General features: G+C 50.3%; 2 protein-coding genes across 3 annotated transcripts; both read right to left on the reverse strand.

The window, feature by feature from the left end:
* Positions 1 to 2,100: 2,100 nt before the first annotated feature.
* LOC122387932 (alpha-amylase-like) lies at positions 2,101 to 8,316 on the reverse strand. The gene is made up of 9 exons (XM_043378625.1): positions 8,173 to 8,316; positions 7,602 to 7,782; positions 6,982 to 7,145; positions 4,839 to 4,996; positions 4,214 to 4,392; positions 3,736 to 3,853; positions 3,430 to 3,576; positions 2,913 to 3,075; positions 2,101 to 2,560 (listed from the first exon to the last, which is right to left on the reverse strand). Coding segments are annotated over exons 1-9 (1,479 nt in total). The 5' UTR covers positions 8,175 to 8,316; the 3' UTR covers positions 2,101 to 2,193.
* A 547-nt stretch (positions 8,317 to 8,863) lies between these two features.
* On the reverse strand, positions 8,864 to 21,637 carry LOC122387933 (ubiquitin-like protein 3). 2 transcript variants are annotated; one of them, XM_043378626.1, is made up of 5 exons: positions 21,519 to 21,637; positions 19,441 to 19,968; positions 17,946 to 18,054; positions 12,579 to 12,743; positions 8,864 to 9,946 (listed from the first exon to the last, which is right to left on the reverse strand). In XM_043378626.1, exons 2-5 carry the CDS (start codon positions 19,486 to 19,488, stop codon positions 9,882 to 9,884), a joined length of 387 nt encoding a protein of 128 aa, XP_043234561.1. In that variant the 5' UTR covers positions 19,489 to 19,968; positions 21,519 to 21,637; the 3' UTR covers positions 8,864 to 9,881. The 2 variants fall into 2 exon arrangements, with proteins under 2 accessions (XP_043234561.1, XP_043234562.1); XM_043378627.1 differs by having other exon boundaries at positions 19,441 to 19,853; positions 21,519 to 21,631.
* Between the last annotated feature and the right edge of the window lie 98 nt (positions 21,638 to 21,735).

Below are 21,735 nucleotides of genomic sequence, written 5' to 3' on the forward strand. Positions count from 1 at the left end.
ATGGGTTGTTTTATTACACGCAGTGTGCTGTTTTAACTATAACCCTGGTTTCATTTTAGCACAAAAACTGTTCGTTTCTCTAGTAACTTTGAATACCTTCCATTACCGTTCATTTTAACTTATGCATTTTTTAAAGCATGCTTCTCGGAAATCGGCACTATGTATCGGCAATATTGAATCGGAAATCGACACTATTGGCGTAGTGTAGCAGCATTGGTATAATTGCCTTTTACCCAATCAACCATTAGTTACTTGAACCGTTTAGTTGCGAGAAGACTGTAGGTGAAGATCGCGATGGATAGTCGGTTCAATTTGAGCTGTTATACACACCAGATCAATATCTCTAGCTTCGCTAAAGTCGAAATGAAGCATGTTGTGTGCATAGCACGCAAGGCTGCGTATTTTTTATTTTTTATATAATTTTAATGATAAAAATAGTATACTGTCTCCACTATGTTGCTTTAAGCATGGATGTTAATCGCAGCTGTTAGCGTGTTACGTTTTTTTCCTACTAAGCGACAAGCTCATAGCTCTGCCTTGGGTTCCGCCTTTTTTTTTTACAAAGAACAGGTGAATTGGTGTCTCTGACCTTGGCGGGAGTGACTCGCCATTTGATCGTCCCCTCTTTAACATTTGGCCTCGACTGGTAGTTCACAAAAACCCGAGTATTTCTGACGGCGAGACTGGAATTAATGTGCCCGTCCGAAGCTGATGTCACACTCGAGGTGGAGGGAAAACATTCGTTGAAGAATGGCGATAGCGCAATAGAAATCGAAATATGTGTGCATGAAGCCCTCCTTGGTCAGCAATGGTGAGCTTTAAACGTAAATTATCGCATGCCTTATGGAATACTAAGTGAGCTAAGTGAACAAAAAAATTGACATTCATGTATTAAATTCAGACCGGTTGAATTTAATACCGGTCTGAATTTAATACATACATGAATGTCGTGTCATGCCTAGCATTAAGCTTTATATTACTTTTGACTCCATCAAAAGAAACACTAATAAAATCGAAGAGACGATATTTCCCGTCTTTTCGAAGAAAAATATTATCAGTAAACCACCAGTATAGCGCCTTTTGGGGCGACTAACGGAGCGAGCGAGAGGGTGGACCTTGCACGCGCGAAATTTCGAGGGGGTACCTCCAACTGACTTGTGCACGGCACCCTACTAACCGGTCTCTAGCGATGTGCCAAATTTAAGCACAATCGGCCCAGCCGTTCTCGAGATCTGGAAGCGGCACCCTGCACGTGCGCACGTGCAGAATGGGTCCCAACTGACTTGTGCACGGCACCCTACTAACTGGTCGCTAACCGTGTACCAAATTTGAGCGTCATCGGTCCAGCCGTTCTCGAGATCTGGAAACGACCCCTGCACGTGCGCACGTGCAGCAGCACCCCAACTCTGGCACATGGATATGCAGTGCCTAGTGGGTGCCTACCTACATGCCAACTTTCAGTGCAATCGGCCAAGTAGTTACCGAGATATTGCAACAATTACAAAACTGACACCTCTTCGTTTTGCGCGTGGCACGTGCATAAGGGGTCACCCACATGCATCGGGAATAGTCCAATACTTGGTAGAAGGAATGAAGCTACCCTACAAAAATTACCCCGTGTAAATCGGTCAAGTGGTTGCTGAGATATAAGCCTCGCAAAAGCGTCCGCACGGCCGGCCGGCCGGCCGCTCATACTCAGAAATTTCCGTTAATCTAAGGAAAGACTACGCTCGCTTCGCTCGCTCCGTAATAAAGCAAGTTATAAGTTCATCGAGCCAAAATCAGTTAAAAGACTACCTTTCCTCGCAATCTAGCGAAGCACAAATAAATCATGTAGTTTCCTCCTGAAAACGATTTTAACTTCAGAACTGAAAGCTTTTGTTATTACACGACGATGTCTCAATATCACAAACGGCTCGTTTACTTCAGCAATCATAGCAGCTGCGGTAGTGCTGATACGCAGGCGTGAAAATATTATGTCATCCTTCTTCAGAGACATCCGTAACCGGCCTCTCAGCTGCCGGTTTACTGGTGTGCGAATCACTCCGCTTATCCCCACCATCCCGGTCGCGTTTCATCGTCATGTTTAACAAATTCCAATCCATTTCAATCACAGACATTTATTGCCACATCCTAAGCCAGCCGAGTCTCCGGGCCGACCTACCAGTTCCAACCAGCCCGTCACTCCCCCGCTCAGTTCTGTCCACAGCCAACACAAATCGCCAGAATCGGCTCCTCGTCGTTATCAATGTTGATATCGGCCGTTCCGTCTCCATTCACTTGCACCGTGGTAGCACAGTCGTCGATCAGGTTACAGTAGGATCCCGCCGGCAGACCTGTCTGTAGGTGTTCGTGCATCGACGAGCCCTTGGCCATGGCGAAGAAGCCGACCTGATCACGGGAGAAGGCCACCGCCTGTCCGTTGTTCCAGTAGTTGGCCATCTCCGTGCCGGTGACGGCGTTCCGGAAGGTCACCATGTTACTGATGGCCGGCCACCGGTGCTCGCACACCCAGCCGCCGCCACACGAGCCGTCATCGTTGATGACGACGTCAGCGGTGCTGCGGGGGAGGGGGAGGTGAGTATGGGGTGGTTCGGAAGTTGATGCAGAACCGCGCTCGGCAATGATGAATGCTTTTTCAGGGAGCACCAGCTGCGGTAGTCGTTCCGCCGGATATATGATGTCACTTGGAAACGTCGCCTGTTTTTTTTTAAGCAATTTAATTCAGAAAGAAAATAATATAACACAAAAATAATTGCACAGGTATAATTCATCTCAAACAAGCAAAACTTGCCATCATTAATTGCTAGCTATTTTAAATCTGTTTGTCTTGTTTTCATTGATTTTCTTAATTTTCCGTGTTAAAAATATCGCAGTGAGTTGGCCTATTCAGACAGTGGCACCCCTCCTACCTCCAGTCGTCGTTGTGAGGCGGACCCTGGTCCGTATCGTCGCCGAAGTAGTAGCTGGACATAACGCGCGTGAAGCCGTACGGGTAGGCCAGCATAAAGGCCACGCCCTGTTTGTACTCCTTGGGAGTCTGGTGCGTGATCACATCGGCGTTGCCGGCGTGTCCTGAAACGGCGGAGAAGGGAGGAAGATGGTGATGGACGATCGGCCAAATTTTGCATAGTGCATACTGCGTAGCGGCTACGGATGATGGGGCTATATTTTGCGCAGTGCATAGTGCATACTGCAAAGCGACACGGTTACTAGGGCACACTGATCTAAGTTACTTTAGCTAGGCCGAGGACAAACAGCTTAGTTTTTCTTTTCTTTTTTACCTCAAGCCTGTTCCGTACGCCATTCCATAATCCGCACTCCACAGCATTCGATGAGCGGAAAGTGGCCATGCTTTCAACTAGCGTCCAATACAAACCATTCCCGTCGCTCGGCTTATATCAATATAAAGCGGCGCAGCACACTTACCTCGCTGGGTGTCGTGGTTGTCGACGAAGACGAAGGCCTTGTCGGACTCGGCCATGCCCCAGCCGTAGTCGACTACGTTACTCAGCTGGTTGAAGTCCTTGATGCCCCAGGCGATTTTCATCGGATAGCGGAACTCCGTGGGACGACCTGACGGCAAACGGGAGAGGATTGTCTGATAAACCGAGAAAGAGTGATTGAATATATCGCTAAAAACGCATTCTGTTATATTAAAACATAATTTTTCATCGCATGATCGTATTGCATGCACCCTCTGCTGATTTTCCAGGTGCTGTCTGAATTACTGACCAATGTCGTAGTACTGCTGGACGGTGACGGCGCCGTCGTTGCGGTCAATGACCTCGTGGAAGATGAAGGGCTTGGAGTCCCCAACGTTGTTCAGACGGTCGATGATGACTGCCAGGTCCTGCAAGTACGTCAATAACTCAGGGAACGAACATGACTGGAACACTACAATTTGGGGACCAGCCGCGCCGACACGAGACACCTCAGTGATACCCTGTCGATACTGCTTCAGACAGAGATATCGCCAAAGACCCGAAGGCTGGGACTCAAATTACTCACCATGCTAGTGAATTCATGCCTTCTGTCTGTCTAACTCGCTATATGTTAGTTCCCGTAAAAGTACGTACGATAAAAAGTACGATAAAAGGACGTACTTGTACGTACTCCTATCTCATAATATCGAACCTTCTGTCTCTCTATCCACTTGCCATGCACTCTCTCCTCTGTCGTACTCCCAGAAACCGGCACCACCATCACTCACGTCGGGCCACATGTGCTTGGAGGCGTCGAAGCGGAAGCCGCTGACTCCCATGTCCACCAGACGGTTGAGGTAGTCGACAATGCGCTCCTGGGTGTGCGGCAGGCTCTGGTCCAGGTCCGTCAGGCCCACCAGCGTGCAGTTCTTGACGTTATCCATATCGGAGTAGTTGTTGACATTGCCTGGAGGGAGGTGAGTAGGTCAGAACTCGCGGCTGTTAGTGAAGTGGTTGGTACTCGTGTATAGGTTGAAGGACACGCTGTATTGCGTAGGTTTTATGCTCATTTGTTGTATTTAGATGTTGGGTCATTCGCGCTATTGACCTTTTCACTTTACAGTACGAACATCATCCTCTTTTGTGTGAAATGACTGGCATCTCTTCTGTTTCCCACGGTGTAGCGGCGACCACACACGCATGCAAACAAGCTATTGAAAAGTACAAGTACTGCTTCACCGATGTACAACAATTCTGACATCCGACGACCCTCATCAATACTCACATGCTCACACCCGGCAGCGACCGTCTCTAGTAACTCACCACCAATGGCTACTCACCAATGCTCACCAATGCTCACCGACACTCACCACTACAGTTCTAACCGATGCTTACATACGACACCTCACTCACCGTCCGTGGAAGGGCACTTGGAGCGCGGGTTGAAGTCGTCGACCGTGTACGGCACAGCCGGGAAGTCATGGTCGTCCGAGTTGAAGCTGGAGCCGGCGATACCCTGGCCGGAGCGGCCCAGCCCGGCCATGTGGTTCAGCACGGCGTCCACGTAGATACTGAGGTTGGGAGAGATTGGTTGGCTAGCGGTCGGGGTACGTGTAGCGGGGACGGTTCACATAAGTATTTCGGAAGTAGGATGATGTGTCGCAGAGTTTGGTGGGTGTGGATACGAGTGTGCGTGTGGGTGCAAAGTGAAATGGGGCGCGGTACCGGGCGGGGTGCTAGAATGTTCATGGATCTAGTGCCCAAGCCATGCGTCGCGGAGTCCTCAGTCCGCGCTGCCAACTATATCTGCTGCCGTTGGTATTGACTGGTGATGGTTTCCGTGTGTCATTTTTACTCGATGCTCCCAACTCGCGCTGGAGTCTCACCATGAGTGAAAGTGCTGCCTCGCAGTCCGGTTAGATGTTTTATTATTGGCCCGAGTCGCTGAAACGGCGCGTCATCGTTGCCTTTGATAGAACCATGGGACGTGATATGAAGTCCCGGGGTCGGGTGACTGGGTGAATTGCGACCTCAATGACACGATGTGGTTTCATTAGTGACAAAACCTCATTATTTATTCCAGCCGAGCGCCATTGCCAAATGCTGTGGAGGAGACTCATTATCGCTCAAAGGGAAGCTAATATAATTTTTACATGATACCATCGAACCCACGGAGCCCAATCAACCTAACATCAGTCAATTCGTTTGGCTTCGCAACGCATGTGCCAATTGAAGGCACATACAACGTAAATCATTCGCCCAACCACATTTGAATAATGTTTCTTGTACCCAAACGAATTGCAGTCATGACTAAAATATATTTCGGCCACTAGGAGTCAGGACGAAGTTCAGCCGCCCCTAATGGTGTCTCGTTATCCTGTTTGCACGCAGTGCGGTCCCCAGCTGCCAGCATCCCACGGCAGTGACCTGAAGCCGTACAGGGCAGCTCCCGAGCCGATAGTATGCGGTGGGAACCGACCTAGCGGGACACGTGACTAGGGAAGCGCGTGGCGCCCCGCCCCCGTCAACACTGCCAGCAGGTGCGACTCTCTCAGACGTGCAGTAAGGAAACACAGGCCTGTGACAGCAGGGCATTTTATATCGTTACATTGCAAATGTAGAAAGTTGGTCCAAATCACTTAATTCAAGCAATTTCAACTCATGACAAAACTGAGACAAATTATCGGGGTGTCGCATAAAAACTTTCACGTATAATAAAAGGGACACGTTCTGTGGTTTTCTGAACGGAACATAACTACAGCGTTGTGGGGCTACAGGCTACGTCTGAGCCCACTGTATATTCAATAAATTTATTTGAAACCAAGTGCAATTAACTGAAAGGGTTGCATTGCAACTGATTGAAAACTTGAAAGCTGCAAAAACAAGTCTACCACAATTAGTACCTCATAGTTCAACTAAGGGACTACGGAGAAGCTTGATTTACGAAAAGTTCACTGCAGCATTATAATGCGTCTAATGGACACATACTCAGCATCAGTATTCGGCCAGCCATTCCTAGCCATATTGCGATTGAGGCAGTCGCCGGCTTGTTATATGTACCGGTTGTCATAGTAACTTTTCACGCAAACACATCGATATAAAACCATTCATTATTGCTAGACAGGCAGGGCTAGAGAAATTTAATATCCTATTGCAACTTCCATAAGTTTAAATCACCGAACCGAATCGAAGACAAAATTGAAGTACTCTTCGGATGCTGCCGTAAGCTAAAGGTTTCCTCATAAAACTGCACTTCTGAACCTCTACATCTTTCAGGACACTCAGGGTGATGATCAAGTCGTAACACGACGGTGAGACACCCTCTTCATTAATAGTTTGACCAGTAATTTACGACATTACCTGACCGACTGTGTAAAACATTTATTGTGAAACTATAATCCATATGAATCGTGACTTGTTCTCACCTTCTACGACTCTACTGGCCCCGTATGACTCTCTGAGCTACTTCCGACTCGTACCCGTTTCAACTCATACTCACTACCTAACGACAAATACTCAGAATGGGCATCACAGCACCAAAAAGACACCAACTTACCGGACTCCGACGGCGTTGCAGCGGGCCACCATGTCCCTGAACTGGTCCTCGGAGCCCGAGCGGGACTCCAGGCGGTAGCTGACCGGCTGGTAGCGGTCCCACCACGGGTGAGGGTACTCGCCACCGTCGCCAGTCACTAACACGTGCTCGTTAGGGGGCGATACCTGGCGGTGGTGAGGGGTGGGTGGGTTAGGGTGGCGGTCAGGGGTCGGTTAGTTGCACACAGCATCATGTAAAACGGAACAAGGCAGTGGAGTACATAAGTGAAAATCGGACGTTTAACACTTAAACATATTATTGTTGCCCACAAAACTGGTTAAATGGCTAAGCAATTCGATGTAGCGCTTATCGTGAAATACGCACACAGATAATTAATTCGCAGTAATAGTCTGAGCCTGAAGTCCGCTCCAGTCAGCCGTTTCTCGTCAGCACCCTACAGTATCCACTCACTATCTCACCCATTCCCCTACAGTACCCGGCCAGAGTTCACCCGTTCCAAGCAGCATCCGGTCAGTACCTCACCCGTCCCCTGCGGTATCCGATAAGTAATAACCATCCCACCTGTATACGTAGTATCCGCTATCTCACCTGAACTCCGCAGTACCCGGCCATTATCTCACCTGAACGCCACAGTACCCGGCGCCGGCTAGGTAGCGTTCACACTCGGCGGCAATGTCGGTCCACTTCCATTCGAACAGATGAACGATGACCTGCCGATCGTCGCAGTGAGGCTGGAACTGGGCGGACGCGGGACCCAGTAGGGCCACGGACAGACAGAGCGCCACCAATGGGCTCCACATCCTGGAACGAAGGGGTAGTGTCACCGCAAAGACAGGTCAGGGGGTAGGCGTAACAGATGTTACCATCAACCATCATGGGCTCAATATTACCCTGCTCGTAGTAAGGTAACTGAATGACTGAGTCAGGGGCACTGTCACACAGGCAAAGTTTTGGGACTACAGAGCTGCATCCCCGACACAATGAGAACAGCCTAGAACGCACATTTCGTAAAATATCATCAAGCACTTGAACAGTTGAGCAACACCGTAAACGTCTGAAGAATGACTCCACAAAACAGCGATTGGTGATATAAATAGCCCAAAAGAAAAGAATCTCATAAAAAAACGATAGAGACGAAGTCGACAAAACCACAACCCGTGACGGCCCACGCCGTATTCCGGCATTACTCACATGTTGGTGCTCTTGCTCACTAGGTGGGTGTGTCGGGGGCGCGGCCGGCCCGTCCTTACATACCCTCCCGGCACATGGGAGAGACTGCACGTGCCTCCGAGGACCGGCAGACCGAGCAGGTGACGACTCCCACGGCCTTGAAACGGCCCAGCACCAACACACCCATGTGTGGGTAGTTAATTTAAGTATGTGCTATGCGTTATATAACTCAGTCTGTAAGTCATGTGCAAGCGTCTACGAATATTTCGATTACTTTTGACATTTTGAGATTCCAGTTACTAGGCTTTCGCCCACTCCTGGTGAAACAGTCAAATCGTGCAGTGCATCACAGAGCTCGCATCAACGACCCAAATAAAAAAAAACGCAAAACGCAGAAACAAAACACGAACTGGGTAAAATCGATCTATAAAGCTTCAATCATGGGAGCGATGAGATAACTAACCTTTCTATGAAGTGGGAAGTGGGCATTTTGGGCATGCCGCTTGGCTGTAGTCCCTCCGCTCTTTTCCCAGCCCTGTTCCAGTAGCGGACGCCGTCCCGGTCCCTTCGCCGGACATCGTGTAACAACAGCCACCGGTTTTCACCGGATATCGACCCAGGCTGCTTCAGTATAAAGCGTTACAGTACGGCCGCCACAGTCAGTCCCAGTCACAGACTACAGAACCTCACCACCCCGTCCAAACCACAGTGCCACCGTTCAGTTAGTCTATTTACGCCTACCGTCTCACTCAAACAATAGACCTTAAAAGAAAACACGAAACCTTTAAACGTGCAACATTCCGCCGCCAGCCGCCGACTCCGCTCGGGCGGGGGCGGGGGCGGAGACGGGGGCGGACCGCCCGGCTAAAACACGGCCCGGCGGCCGGCGGCCGAGGCGCCGCTGAGTATTTGGCAGCCTCGCCGGGGACGGAGCCGCCGTTTCTCAGACCCACGACCGAGATTCACACTCAGCTCAGATCTACGTCTGGCTAACGTCGGCACAACAGGCCCGTGAGCCGGCCAGGTCGACCGGGACCCGGCTAAAATGTGTACATTATACTATGTAATGGCTACGAGCGAAACGCGATATAGCGCTACAGGAACTGACGAGAAAACGCGCGGCGTGAGCCATTCATAGCACGCCGACGCTAGAATAGAGAACAGGAGTCAGCACACGCATACAACACTCAAAACCATGGCAAACACATGTCGCGCAATACAGGTACACAGAGCAGAGCTACATAAAACAGGCGAGCGCACGGAGCGGCGAAGCGAGCGTGCTTCGGGACGCAGAGACGCCACCGCGCGGTACTACTAGTTGTCGATCTAGATCACAGATGGCGCGGCGATCGGCGGCAGCGGTGGCATGGAATGTTGACGGGCGACGTCCGGCGAGCACAGGCCGATCACCGGTATCCGCAGGCTGACAGGAACGGGCGCAGCAAGCGCAGCGTGCTACAACAAAGCGCGTCACCCGCTCACTTGCACTCAATCGACCGCCTCTCACTCGCGAGCATGGCTCTCCCCACACGACCGGCGGGTCGAGCCCCGCGGTCTCACACCAGTGATGTGGCGTCCTAACCGGTGGAGGGCTCACCTCTCCTCCCCGTCCTTCCCTCACCAACTCATCGAGTCGTCTCCCGGCCCGGCGGTGCCCGCCGGCGCCTGCTGACTGACACGGTCAGGTATGTGTCGTACCGGCTGTCTCCTCCATTTGAACCGCCAGGCCGCTAGGACAGCACGCACGAGGAGGCGCAGCAGCCGCGCGAGCTCGCCTTGCTCTTCTGCTGCTCATCTGCAATAGATGGGTGATGTAAGAACGGGGGAACGGATAATGAGAGCTGGGCGATGCAGCCGCGAATAGACCGGGATTGTTATACAGTTGCACAAATGCACATACATTCCGAGATTAGCAGCTAAAATGTTTTATAGTTGATCAACAACGATTAAAATGATCCAGAAACAGTAAGAACATACAAATTTACCAGCACTAAAATCGTGAATGAGGCGTCAAAACAGGTCGCCGCTCGAGATCAACGAGTGTCAGGAAAAGGTGACTTATTTTGCGATTTAAAACTAGAACCTTTCCTCCACACATCCTTGGCAACATTAGCATCCGCTTCCAAACTAAATAAGTTTGAGCTCAAGGAGTTAGACTAAGTTACTTATTCTGCGATAGAACTAATACCTCAAATCCACTATACGAGCTTGCCAGCAGTCACATTGGTTTAATAGTTTCCAAACTAACAAAACAGCCAGCCAACCTCTCCACTTAGAGCGACTCAGGAATTGGTCAGGCTTGTAAGCTGTTTTGTGTTTTTAAGAGTTTCTGATCGTGAACAGCTGATTCCGGAGCTCGAGCTCTTCGGTTCTCCATTGTTTCCACGGAGACACGACAGAACAAGTTAATGGCCTCTATAATCGCTTCCTGGTCCCAGAAATACAATCAATTGAAATAAATAACAAAACACAGGCCGACTCCGTGTTACCAGATAACACCAGACATTATTCCGGCCGCAGCTAGTGTTGTACGTTAGAACTACCTTGCTCATAGTGGAATTATTATGGCCGAACTTTGACGTGACAAAGGTGCATAGCACAGGGCTTTAAGTCAAGCCGAGGGGAGTGTCACCTAGGTCGTAGTTGTAATAACTGGCTTTATCTCAGTGCATGACGCTGACGTAATACTGGCGGCGTCATGTTACACTGTTAGGTCAGGTGTGAAGAACTCGCTAGAATCACTTGCACTTTCACAACGGTAATTTCGCTCCTCTACCCACTCGTGTGAAATGCGAGACTCAAACAGCAATCAGTAAACATTCTGCTATCGATCAAGCAATATTGGCCAGATAATGACGGTACGTAAAGTAATCCCTAAAAAGTACCTGGTCGGAATTTTAACAACGTTGAAGAAACATGATGAGGCCTGGCAAACTACCTAACTCAATTGCATTGCAACAGTTTATACTTTGTGGCTTAGGGAGACTCAAATGATGCCCGATTGGCAATTAGGTGCAGGGCTGGCAGTTAATTCGGCTAGGGAATATCCAGCTTAATATCACATAACAAAAGAATCAATAGTTTAAAGGTAGTGTGCCACCTTTGAAAGATTTCCCATTTTATTTTTCCTAGGATAAGAAGCTTCTGTTTTTACCTAATATCGCAAAAAAAATCAAAAATGGGCCTGGAAAAGTGCCTTTTTCGCCTAAAAGTTTATCGGTTTTTAGATATGTATAACAACTGTAGTGGGCTCACCTGTAAACAGGCGTCGGCAACAATCGCGAATGCGGCGCACATGTGACAATAAGCAAAGGTCATTATAGTGTTACGACCATACGACGTACGGGAATGAGTTATCAGCTGTCTAATCGTAGACAACACAATGTCGAGCCTTAAACTGTAAGCCTGTATTGGTATTGTTTCTTTTATTTGGCTGTCGAACATTATTTATGGTTTGAAATATGATTTTATGTAAAATAATTGATATGAAAAAGCCGTCTCATAAGTTATGACCCCATTTCACCACACGCAAGTGGCAGAAATGACAATGATCAGCTGACGCATTTTTCTTGGCCGAAGTCAGAGCGCGCAGCCCGACGCACCACCACCGCACCACAAAGTATGAGCAGAAGCCGCGCCCAAAGCCAGGGCCCCGGTAACGTGAGGTAGCCGAGTCGGGGCAGCGTGCGCTGACCCAAGCCGGGGCCGCAGCTTTGGGCGCGGTCTACCGCATCCCCGCGGGCAGCCCCGGGCTATCACATGACACCGGGAGGACGCGCGGCTCCGGCTTGGGTCAGCGCACGCTGCCCTGACTCGGCTACCTCACGTTACCGGGACCCTGGCTTTGGGCGCGGTCTACCGCACCACCTAACAGGCGTGTTCGAAACCGCAGGAGCTGATGATGAACGGGTTTATCGAAACTTGATTGGATGAGCATATCGGTAATAGCGATTTCAGTGTGTGCATTTATTGTTCATAGTGGTGTGAAATGCGGTTGGGGTACGACCGACAACCCGTCGGGGCGAATTTCGCACTGGGGTACTCAAAATTTGAAGAATTTAAGACGTTTCCATGAGCTTTGAAGGTATGGATAAGTTCTAAAAATCCGGTTCTCCTTATCTGGGCCATTAACTCCATACGGTCCAGGAAAGCTGGCACACTACCTTTAAAAACATAGGAGCCTAACATATAGGTATGCCGTAGCACACAAAGCACTGACAATGGCAACACTAACACGTTTTCCACAGTATAATAGTACAAATTTATGTTCATATGATTTACTGCGGCAGGCTTGACGAGGCCATGCGGTACGTGGGCCCATCCTGCATGCTGGACTCCCCACACTTTGAAACGACTTCCTAGCCCCGCTCCGTGACAACACCTCCAGTCTCCACCACAGACCCATCCACCCCGCGGCGCACACTCACCCTGTGAGCTGGGCTCGGGCAAGCTCTCTCGCGGCACCAGGTGCATTACGGTGGTTTTGCCGAGCGGCAGGCCCAGCGCCGACAGCTTCACGTTGCTGTGCAGAAAGCGACCCTGGTAGATGAGACGCAGTACCTCCGCCTGGCTCACGGCCTCCGAACTCCAGTCTGGGGGCGGGGGGGAGAAGGGGGTCAGGGGAGAGCGACCTGCTGATTCTGACCTAGACCGACTCAAACTGATAGGTAGCGTAGGGGCCACGGTGCCAGGCACAGCGGCACCGAAACACCACAGCGCAGATTTAACAGCGACAAAGACCAGCTCTATCGTTCTGATGCACGTTGTCAGTACGGGTGCTACAGCAGGTCAACAAACCCCGGCGGACCGTCCCAGTGGATTGCCTGTCTCCTGCCCGGATCCTGGTGGCAGCATCAGACGGTTTAGCGGCGCTCACTGAAAGCGGCCTGTAATCAACACGATAGAGCAAACACCATTCGGGCCCACAGAAGATCAAAAGGAGAAAATCTGAGCGCCGCCAGGCGGTCGAGCAGAAACAGCGCCGCTGAATGCTCGCCGGCCGCCGGTCGATACCGTTTTAGCGGAATAATTCCGGGATCAGCGGCAGACAGTACCGGCGACGGGCCGGACTGATGCGTCAGAAAGCGGCTTACGAGCGCCGAAAGCTCCTTTGCGCCCGGCACAGCTACACGACAGTCCAATCGTCCGATTAATGAGACGGCAGCCAGCTGATCGGTACGGCGACCGTCCCTGCAGCGGCGCTGGCTGACCGGCGCGTGAAATCCGTTCTATCGGTCGCACTGACATAGTGCAGTGCGACTCTAACATGTCAGTGGGTGCCTCCACGGCTGTGTTAGCGAGTGATGACCCGGTCTCTGATGGAAAACAGCCCGCGCGTGCCGCACACACACTGAATATCACCGCGTGGTACCGTGCACTAGATTCGCAGCGGACTCGGAAAACCGGGCCAGACGCGGCGCCGGCGGCCGCGCGGTGGGAAGCCGACGGTACGAGAGAGTTGGATTGGATATCGCCGTCCGGGTAGCACACGACACTGTCGGACGACCTAACGTCACTGTCAGACAGTCGGAAGTTACTGTCTCAGCCCTACATCACTGATCGATAGCCCTGCGGTCACCGATAATTTGACGTAACCGTTCACCATATTGAGGTAACTACCATACAGTCAAACATCACTGTCAAGCAGTGCATCACTGTCAAACAGTTCAACCAAACCCTCCAACGTTTCCATCTGAACCTCAGTGTTTCTCAGTCGGCGCCGTCAGACGTCAGGGTCGGCGTGTGTATATAACCCTCGACAGCAGTGTTCCTTTCCGCGACAGGCACGGTCTGCGGCCGTCACTCAGGCTTCCCTGCGGCACGTGACCGTCCCCCTCCCCTCTCCTCCCTCCCTCTCCCCATACAGACAAGTGGTTCCGACAAAAAACTAACGCAGAGAGTCCGGTATTGGCCATTTGCCAATGGTGGCCGCCGGCGCCTGTCGGTAGGTATGGATGAAGTGTTGCGGAGAGGGTGCAATATCCGACCTCGTTCACAATATTGGCTGGGCGGCGGACCGGGCCGCCGCGCTGTGGTGGCGTTTCCTGCCGGGGGCCGAGGCGGGCGATATTGGCCGAGAGAGCGCCTCGGGCCAGCGCGCCGCCGAGCCGGATTGGAGTCGGGTGCGTTACACGGTCGGCAGACAGTTCACACCGCCGTCATACGGCCCGGCCGGCCGGTCAGATAGACTATAAACGGTGGTGTGAGCAGTGCAGATAGTTCACACCAGTCGGTGTGATACACCCGTCACGCAGACCGGCCGGCCGGTCAGTCAGTCAGACGGACGGTCCGCTCCGTTTGTTAGTTCCCTGGTGACGGACCGACTCAGAATGGTCCCAAGAGACCGTCGTACGGGTTCACCCGGGCACACTGAACGCGGAACGCTGTCCAGTGCGGTGTGCTGTTTTGAAAAGTAGGAAGAGTCGCTGCAGGAAAAGTAGGAAATACGCAAGGAACAAAGAACTCTAGCGAAGCTGCATAAGTTAGCCATCGGACACTGCCCGAGGCAGGCAATGCCATTCCACGATAAAGTTTGAACAGGCAGACGATCCACAAGACGGGGCTGAAACTTCACTAAGACAACTAAGACAGTTTTCATTGAATTCATTTTATCAGCTCATATGAATCCTTGATTCGGTTGGGATGCATTAATATTATGGTGATCCAGAATAGCAAAATCAATGTAGATAATATATAGGAGCAAATTATTTCATAGGCACAAAGTAAGGACTTTTTTGAACTTTTGAACCATGGCAACTTTTTTGAATTAAACGCATGCCCCAATTCATTTTGTCTTCTTTTATTCGCTGCCTTGACGTCCACCGCCAGAAATCCGGGGACCGGCCGTGGCTACGTTAGTTCTAACTCTTACAGCCTGAAAAGGTCAAAGCACGCCATGTGTATACTAAAGGAGGTATAACTAATCAGTATCAATGGGCTAACTTATTAAAAAAAAAACGCGCCCCTGAATAGTCCACTAGTCACGTTGATAAATCATGACGGACCCTACATTTTGCCTATGTATAACTAATTCATCAACGAATGAAAATATCACCTTCAAGACTGTTTACACGAATAGCTACGGGAACGAAAAGGTGCTGTGAACCACATATGCAAGAACTTCTGGTAAACTGACGCTTACGACCTCATCTAAGCTGGAAGAATGTCTGGAACGGTGAACGATAAAAGCACTCGGAACTTCTTCCCGGCTAGAGAAAACACTGACTTCCGAAAGTCATAACTTTCCAACTCTCTGATACAAGTTTATGTTTTGTCCGTGAAAAACGACCTTGTTATTCTAGCAGTTTCGCGATAAATTCAGGTTATTGCACATGCACAAACAGGGCTGCGTATCACATCAGCCATCGTTATAGTGTTCTGACGGTGTAACATTATGCACGGCCAGCAATAAAGCCGTTTCGATATCGGTAAACGAGGCAAGCTACAACGGGGAGACCAGCCAACGCTGTTCCTCCCTCAAACGATCACTTAGCTGCCTTTTATGGCACCAACCGGAGTAGGACTGGCGAATCCAATAAAAGTACCACAAAACATTACAGATCCCCGAAGCATCGGAAACAAACATTTTACCATGCCCACTATAATACAACTCATTCTAAAAACTTATCTCTCGCTTTCTGCCCTAACATTTCCCTTGAGTGCAGCTCTGGGCTCCCGGAGGCTGCCACCACTAATGGCTGAAACAGACTCTTTCCGCAGTCAGGAAATCGCATGCGAGAGCCTATTCAAATACATGGAAGCACGCTTGCATCAATCGCACGCACCTCCCGGATGCGATTGATCCGGGAAGAATTATAATGTACTTGAATAGGCTCTCGCATGCGATTTCCTGAACGCAGAAAGAGTCTGTTTCAGCCTTAACCCACGTCCAATGGCACAGGATGGCAGCCGACCGGTCAGTTGCACTCCCCGCTCCCCCTACCGCACCCTTTCCTCGCCCCTCGCGGTGCCCCGCCTCCCCTGACGTGACATTCCGACATCCGTCTATAGCGTTCACGCCGGTGCTGAGTACCTACTACCGGTGCGGCCCACCCCGGCCGGCCCGCCGCCGGTCACATAGGTCAGATAGCGACGGACGGTGACGGACGGTCAGAGGACATACAGCGACGGACACTCAGAGGACATACAGCGACGGACACTCAGAGGACATACAGCGACGGACACTCAGAGGACATACAATGACGGCCAGAGGAGATACAGCGACGGCCAGAGGAGATACAGCGACGGTCAGAGGACATACAGCGACTCAGAGGACATACAGCGACGGTCAGAGGACATAGAGCGACGGTCAGAGAACATACAGCGACGGACACTCAGAGGACATACAGCGACGGTCAGAGGACATACAGCGACGGACGGTCAGAAGACCGACAGCGACGGTCAGAGGACATACAGCGACGGTCAGAGGACATACAATGACGGTCAGAGGACATAGAGCGACGGTCAGAGGACATAGAGCGATGGACACTCAGAGGACATACAGCGACGGACACTCAGAGGACATACAGCGACGGTCAGAGGACAGACAGCGACGGTCAGAGGACAGACAGCGACTTAGAGGACAGACAGCGACGGACAGAGGACATACAGCGACGGACAGAGGACATACAGCGACGGACACTCAGAGGACATACAGCGACTCAGAGGACATACAGCGACGGACACTCAGAGGACATACAGCGACGGTCAGAGGACAGACAGCGACGGACAGAGGACATACAGCGACGGACAGAGGACATACAGCGACGGACACTCAGAGGACATACAGCGACGGTCAGAGAACATACAGCGACGGACACTCAGAGGACATACAGCGACGGACGGTCAGAGGACATACAGCGACGGACACTTAGAGGACATACAGCGACGGACAGTCAGAGGACATACAGCGACGGTCAGAGGACATACAGCGACGGTCAGAGGACATACAGCGACTCGGAGGACATACAGCGACGGACGGTCAGAGGACATACAGCGACGGACACTCAGAGGACATACAGCGACACTCAAGGGACATACAGCGACGGTCAGAGGACATACAGCGACTCAGAGGAAATACAGCGACGGTCAGATGACATACAGCGACGGACGGTCAGAGGAGAAACAGAGAGCCGACCACGTGTCAGAGAGCGGTGCAATGGGGCAGAGCTGATAGGGTCGCAGAATAAATAAAAGTAGCCTACTCGAAGTACGCAATAAGCAATATTGCCGAGGGGGAGGAGGGGCGGAGTCGGGAATACCACAGACGCGTGATGCGAAAGGGAACGAGCGTAAACAAATGGATCGCTGTCACACTTGATAAGTGATGGATGAGCAATGACGTCCAATAGATATGCATGCCTCGTTATACAGGTACTTGCATTTTACTTACATAATCATAGCATTAAAACGTATATGCAGTACGTTCAATACTGATTCCTTCAACAGAGACGTGATACAAACTGGCATTGACTAGTGAAAGGCCTGGATGTCAGTATCCTTTCAACCGACAACCAATAGCTGGGTAATGGCAGCTGCCTGGGCTGGCCGGGAGGCATTTCTCATAAAAGTCGGTATCAAACAACATGGTACCTACTACGGAGAACAGACATAAATCGGTGCAAACAGCTAAAACTACAATAGTTCAGCTTCATAAACTGACCTTAGAGCATAACTAGTAAGTCCCTCTCCTCCAAACAGACCATGCTCCACATCTAAGCCCCCCCCCCCCCACACGCATACACTTATCACACTCATCACTCTTTCTCAATTCCATCTCACCCCTTCTAACTCACCTTCTGGCCACGTGTCGAACACAAACTGGGCGATATCACCGGCCGAGTCGCCGGCGTCGAATAGGTACTCCCTACTGCGGCCGCTCACAAGGATCAGCCGCAGGTTGATCTGGAACAGCCGGCGGCAGACGTTAGTGAGAAAGATGACATCGTCCTCACTGGTACGGTACGGGACAGACAGAAGGATAGACGGATGACGGACACACAGATTGACGGATAGACGGACGGACGGACAGACGGGGAAAACGTCAGACGGGCGGTTGAATTGAAAAGTTTCCTTAGCGGGGAAGGTACAGAGCGGGCGGACAAGACCATGGATGCCGCGGCTGTCCGTCGTGACATGGTCGAGCGACAGTGTCGCTTTCAGGCTATTCAGCACTCAGCACTCACTGTCATGGGAGCCTGGCAAATGCAAACCAGATAGAAGAAAACCGAATATGAAGACAACTGGCAATGTCAGCTTCCAGGGAACGGCTACCCGGATGGTACCGAACTCGCACGAGCTGTATACAAGCTCAGACCCTCTCACATGTCACTGCAAGGATGGCAGGACATTACGATGTCAGCGAATACAACACATTTTTCGCCTTACATCCGACACAGGCTGTATCCAGCTCGCTTCTCTGATATGAAATCTCGGACTGGCATTTGTCGAAAGCGACGATAAAAAGCGTCGGCTGCCGGCCGGATCAAAGCCTGGTGCGGACGGTAAGCAGACGTCATCATTGGGGCTGGTGGCCGGCGCCGCCTCGTTACACTAATGGGCGGACCGCTGACGCCGTCACTGCTGTTGCTGGTGCTGGCGGCGAACACCGATCGGTGCAAAAACGGCCGCCCAATCGGATCAAAGTGCGGCCGCCGCGGGCGCATCGGGACCCGGCGGGGCACAGCTGGTGGGTGGGAAGGTCGGCAGACGGGTCGACATTACGCCACATAGGAAAGTGCATCCGCGGAATGAGGATATGGGGAGGCAAGTGGGAAGAGCAGATACAGTAAGAGCTAAGAAGCTTTCGAAAAATGTGAATATGCTAGGTTTTATCTGGAAAATGTGGAAACAGCACGGACAATGATGAATGCAAATACATCCGATGCGACATGGGAATACACTGTCGTTCACCCCAGTGACGGAGTTTATCAGGATGCTTTTTGAAAATACGAATATCACAGAGACTGGGAAATGTGAATAGGGCAATAACATCAGGAAAATATTTCAAGAATTACTGACAACACATATACGAAAAGCAATATCGCGAGGCGCGCTTCACGCGAATTAACAGCTAGCAAATAAATACGAGTAAAAGAAACATTAAGTAAATTCTCTATATGTGATAGTAGGGTACGACCTTTACAGTTGAGTCAACAATGCCAAACAAAGGAAGCCGACCTGTAATTAGCTGGCGCATCTACCGTCACTCCCATCCACAGCAGCGTTAGCGGAGGCAGCCAGCCGTAACGCCTGTGGCCCTGGCACCGGAGCCGTTACTCCGAGTCTCACCTTGTCTGCGGGAACGTGCTTGTTCTTCGCAGCGGAGGAGCGCGACATGATGACTGTCGGGGGCGGACTGTTACGGGGCGGTGACGAGCCAGAAGATCGACAGCAGGCAGTTTGTTCAGGAGTCTCAGCGGTCTCTGTCACTCTGCAGTCACTCGCGCCAGGCACTCTCCGCACGTCTGGCGTCACTCGCGGCACTCAGTGAGTGACCGTCCGCCCGACACTCCGGCCGGCACTCAGCAGACTCGGCCGTGGTGGTGTGCGTGCGCGCGTGCCTGCGTCGGTGCCAGCTGTGCTGCGCCGAGCGGCGGCCGACGGAGGAGGAGGGGCAGTCGCGCCGCCGACGCCGCAGCTGGGAGTGTCGCGCCGTCGCCGTCGGCCCACTCACATGGCGTGACGCACGCCCGTGACACCGGCTGCCGGCAGCGTCACGCGTCACACGCACGCCGCGTAACGGGCTGGGAGGCGCCGACAGACCCTCGGACCGGTCACGGACGGCGGCACACGGCGGGGTCACGGCCCGGCGCGACCCTGGCACAACGGGGGCGGCACACGTCAAACTTGTACTATCAGGACATGTAAATGTCAAACTGGTACAAAATGACACATCTTTCATCGTCATGCACGAGACATAACTGAAATATGACTCACGAGAGTAAATTTTATGCCCCACATTGTTGAAAGGCAGACTGAAAAGGAAATGAATGATTTATGGGAGAGGTAATGATGTACTTTTTGTGAGAGACATTTCTTACAGTTAAGATTATAATCGAGGGGAGTGAACAACAAGGTTATTTTGAACCACCATTTTTTTTTTTTAATAAAGGCTTAAACTTCAGTGAGCTATCAAGTGACCATTAAACCTATCAGACAACTAGTTAGGCATATACCTACTGTTAAATTGCAGGTTTGTGCAATATCCACACAGGATATAAAGTATATGTGAAGTCAGACCCATAAATTGCTATAAGATGAGTCTATATTGTACACACATGTGAACCGATGAAATATTGAAAACTTTGAAACCTTTAAGTATATGGGGGTACTATCACTTCTGCTGCCCAATACACACATCATTTTACACAATTAGACTTTAGAGTATAATATTAATAACATATTTTTATCATATGTCATTGGAAGGGTAACTCAATGAAAGATCTTGATCCATGATATTAAAGCTCATGATTTGCCAGACTAAACTGCCAGCAATGCAAGAATAGTTATACACCTTGCTAAACACATGTGGAAGCAATCAAAGATTTCAAAGCTGTAATTTGAAAGCATTTTTGTTCTAGGAGACTCATGAGATTTACCTTAGCTGCAACAACAGCAATACTGTTAAAATCAACCAATCAGAAATGTATTCAAAATCAGCTGTTGGAGATAACATGTCAGTGAAAGGACTTCTGGTACACTTGTTTGTATGCAATATAAGCCATTCACTACCAAATGCAAGCTGATTTACTGAACATTTATCCTCTGTGGCAGGTGGCTGCATTCTTGGCAATTTTGTGAAATTTCTCATCAGGGAATGATTTCAGAACAAAATAAATATACCTTTGACTAGAGTGAACATTGGGTTTCCCAATTCAGAAAAATTGTGCTAGTCTCAGTCCAAGCTAAAAAAAAAAAATGCTATTCAAAATCAAAACCCCATGTTTAAAGTCATTGGCAGATCCAGAAAGACAATCTTGGATGTTAGAGGGTGGCATACCCCTAAAAAAGTTTCTCCAAATTCCAAAAACTTATCAGATTTATGTTTCTTACACACTGCTGCGCAGTTCTAAACAGACTTTTCCTAATAAAAGTTTAGTTTTCGTTTAATTCTTCAAAAACCACAAATTTTCGTTGATTTCGGGCACTGCAGGGGGGGGGGTTGCCCCAAATATCCCCCCAGACCTGCCAGTGTTTAAAGTGGTAAATTTCCTTGAAGCGTAAAAAGTCAGAAACTGAAACTGTACCTACCTAGCAAAACACCAATTTTAAGAAAGTGGTACCTATTAATCCCTTCAAAAGAGACATGCAAAGACGAATTTCTAAGCAAACTATGCTTTGAAAATAAGGAAAGAACTTATACTTACCACAGACTGTAGCAGAGACCTATCTCGAAACGGTTCTCAAGGAAAACAAAGAAAATAAAAACGAATACTTCCAGCGTCCCCGCCTGTGCTTTATTTGGCAATAATTTGGAGACATCAATGGCGCACATACGACAAACAGAATCAGCTGAATTTTTGCCACTGCTTAGTTTTCCTGCTTTCGCTAGCGATCGCAGGTACAGCAGTTTGTTGAGAATGT

The sequence above is a fragment of the Amphibalanus amphitrite genome, unplaced genomic scaffold, assembly GCF_019059575.1.
Source record: "Amphibalanus amphitrite isolate SeventyFive unplaced genomic scaffold, NRLGWU_Aamphi_draft 000303F_arrow, whole genome shotgun sequence".
In the NCBI taxonomy this organism is placed as follows: domain Eukaryota; kingdom Metazoa; phylum Arthropoda; class Thecostraca; order Balanomorpha; family Balanidae; genus Amphibalanus; species Amphibalanus amphitrite.

Excerpts from the sequence above, each read along its gene's own strand:
- LOC122387932 (XM_043378625.1), bottom strand. Across the intron at positions 3,854-4,213 it reads CCAAGCACATGTGGCCCGAC|GACCTGGCAGTCATCATCGA; the intron begins GTGAGTGATGGT and ends ACGTACTTGCAG. Across the intron at positions 3,577-3,735 it reads CCAGCAGTACTACGACATTG|GTCGTCCCACGGAGTTCCGC; the intron begins GTCAGTAATTCA and ends GTTTGCCGTCAG.
- LOC122387933 (XM_043378626.1), bottom strand. The coding sequence starts at position 19,488 with ATGTCGCGCTCCTCCGCTGCGAAGAACAAGCACGTTCCCGCAGACAAG. Across the intron at positions 18,055-19,440 it reads AGCACGTTCCCGCAGACAAG|ATCAACCTGCGGCTGATCCT; the intron begins GTGAGACTCGGA and ends CGGCTGTTCCAG. Across the intron at positions 12,744-17,945 it reads GTTCGACACGTGGCCAGAAG|ACTGGAGTTCGGAGGCCGTG; the intron begins GTGAGTTAGAAG and ends CCCCGCCCCCAG.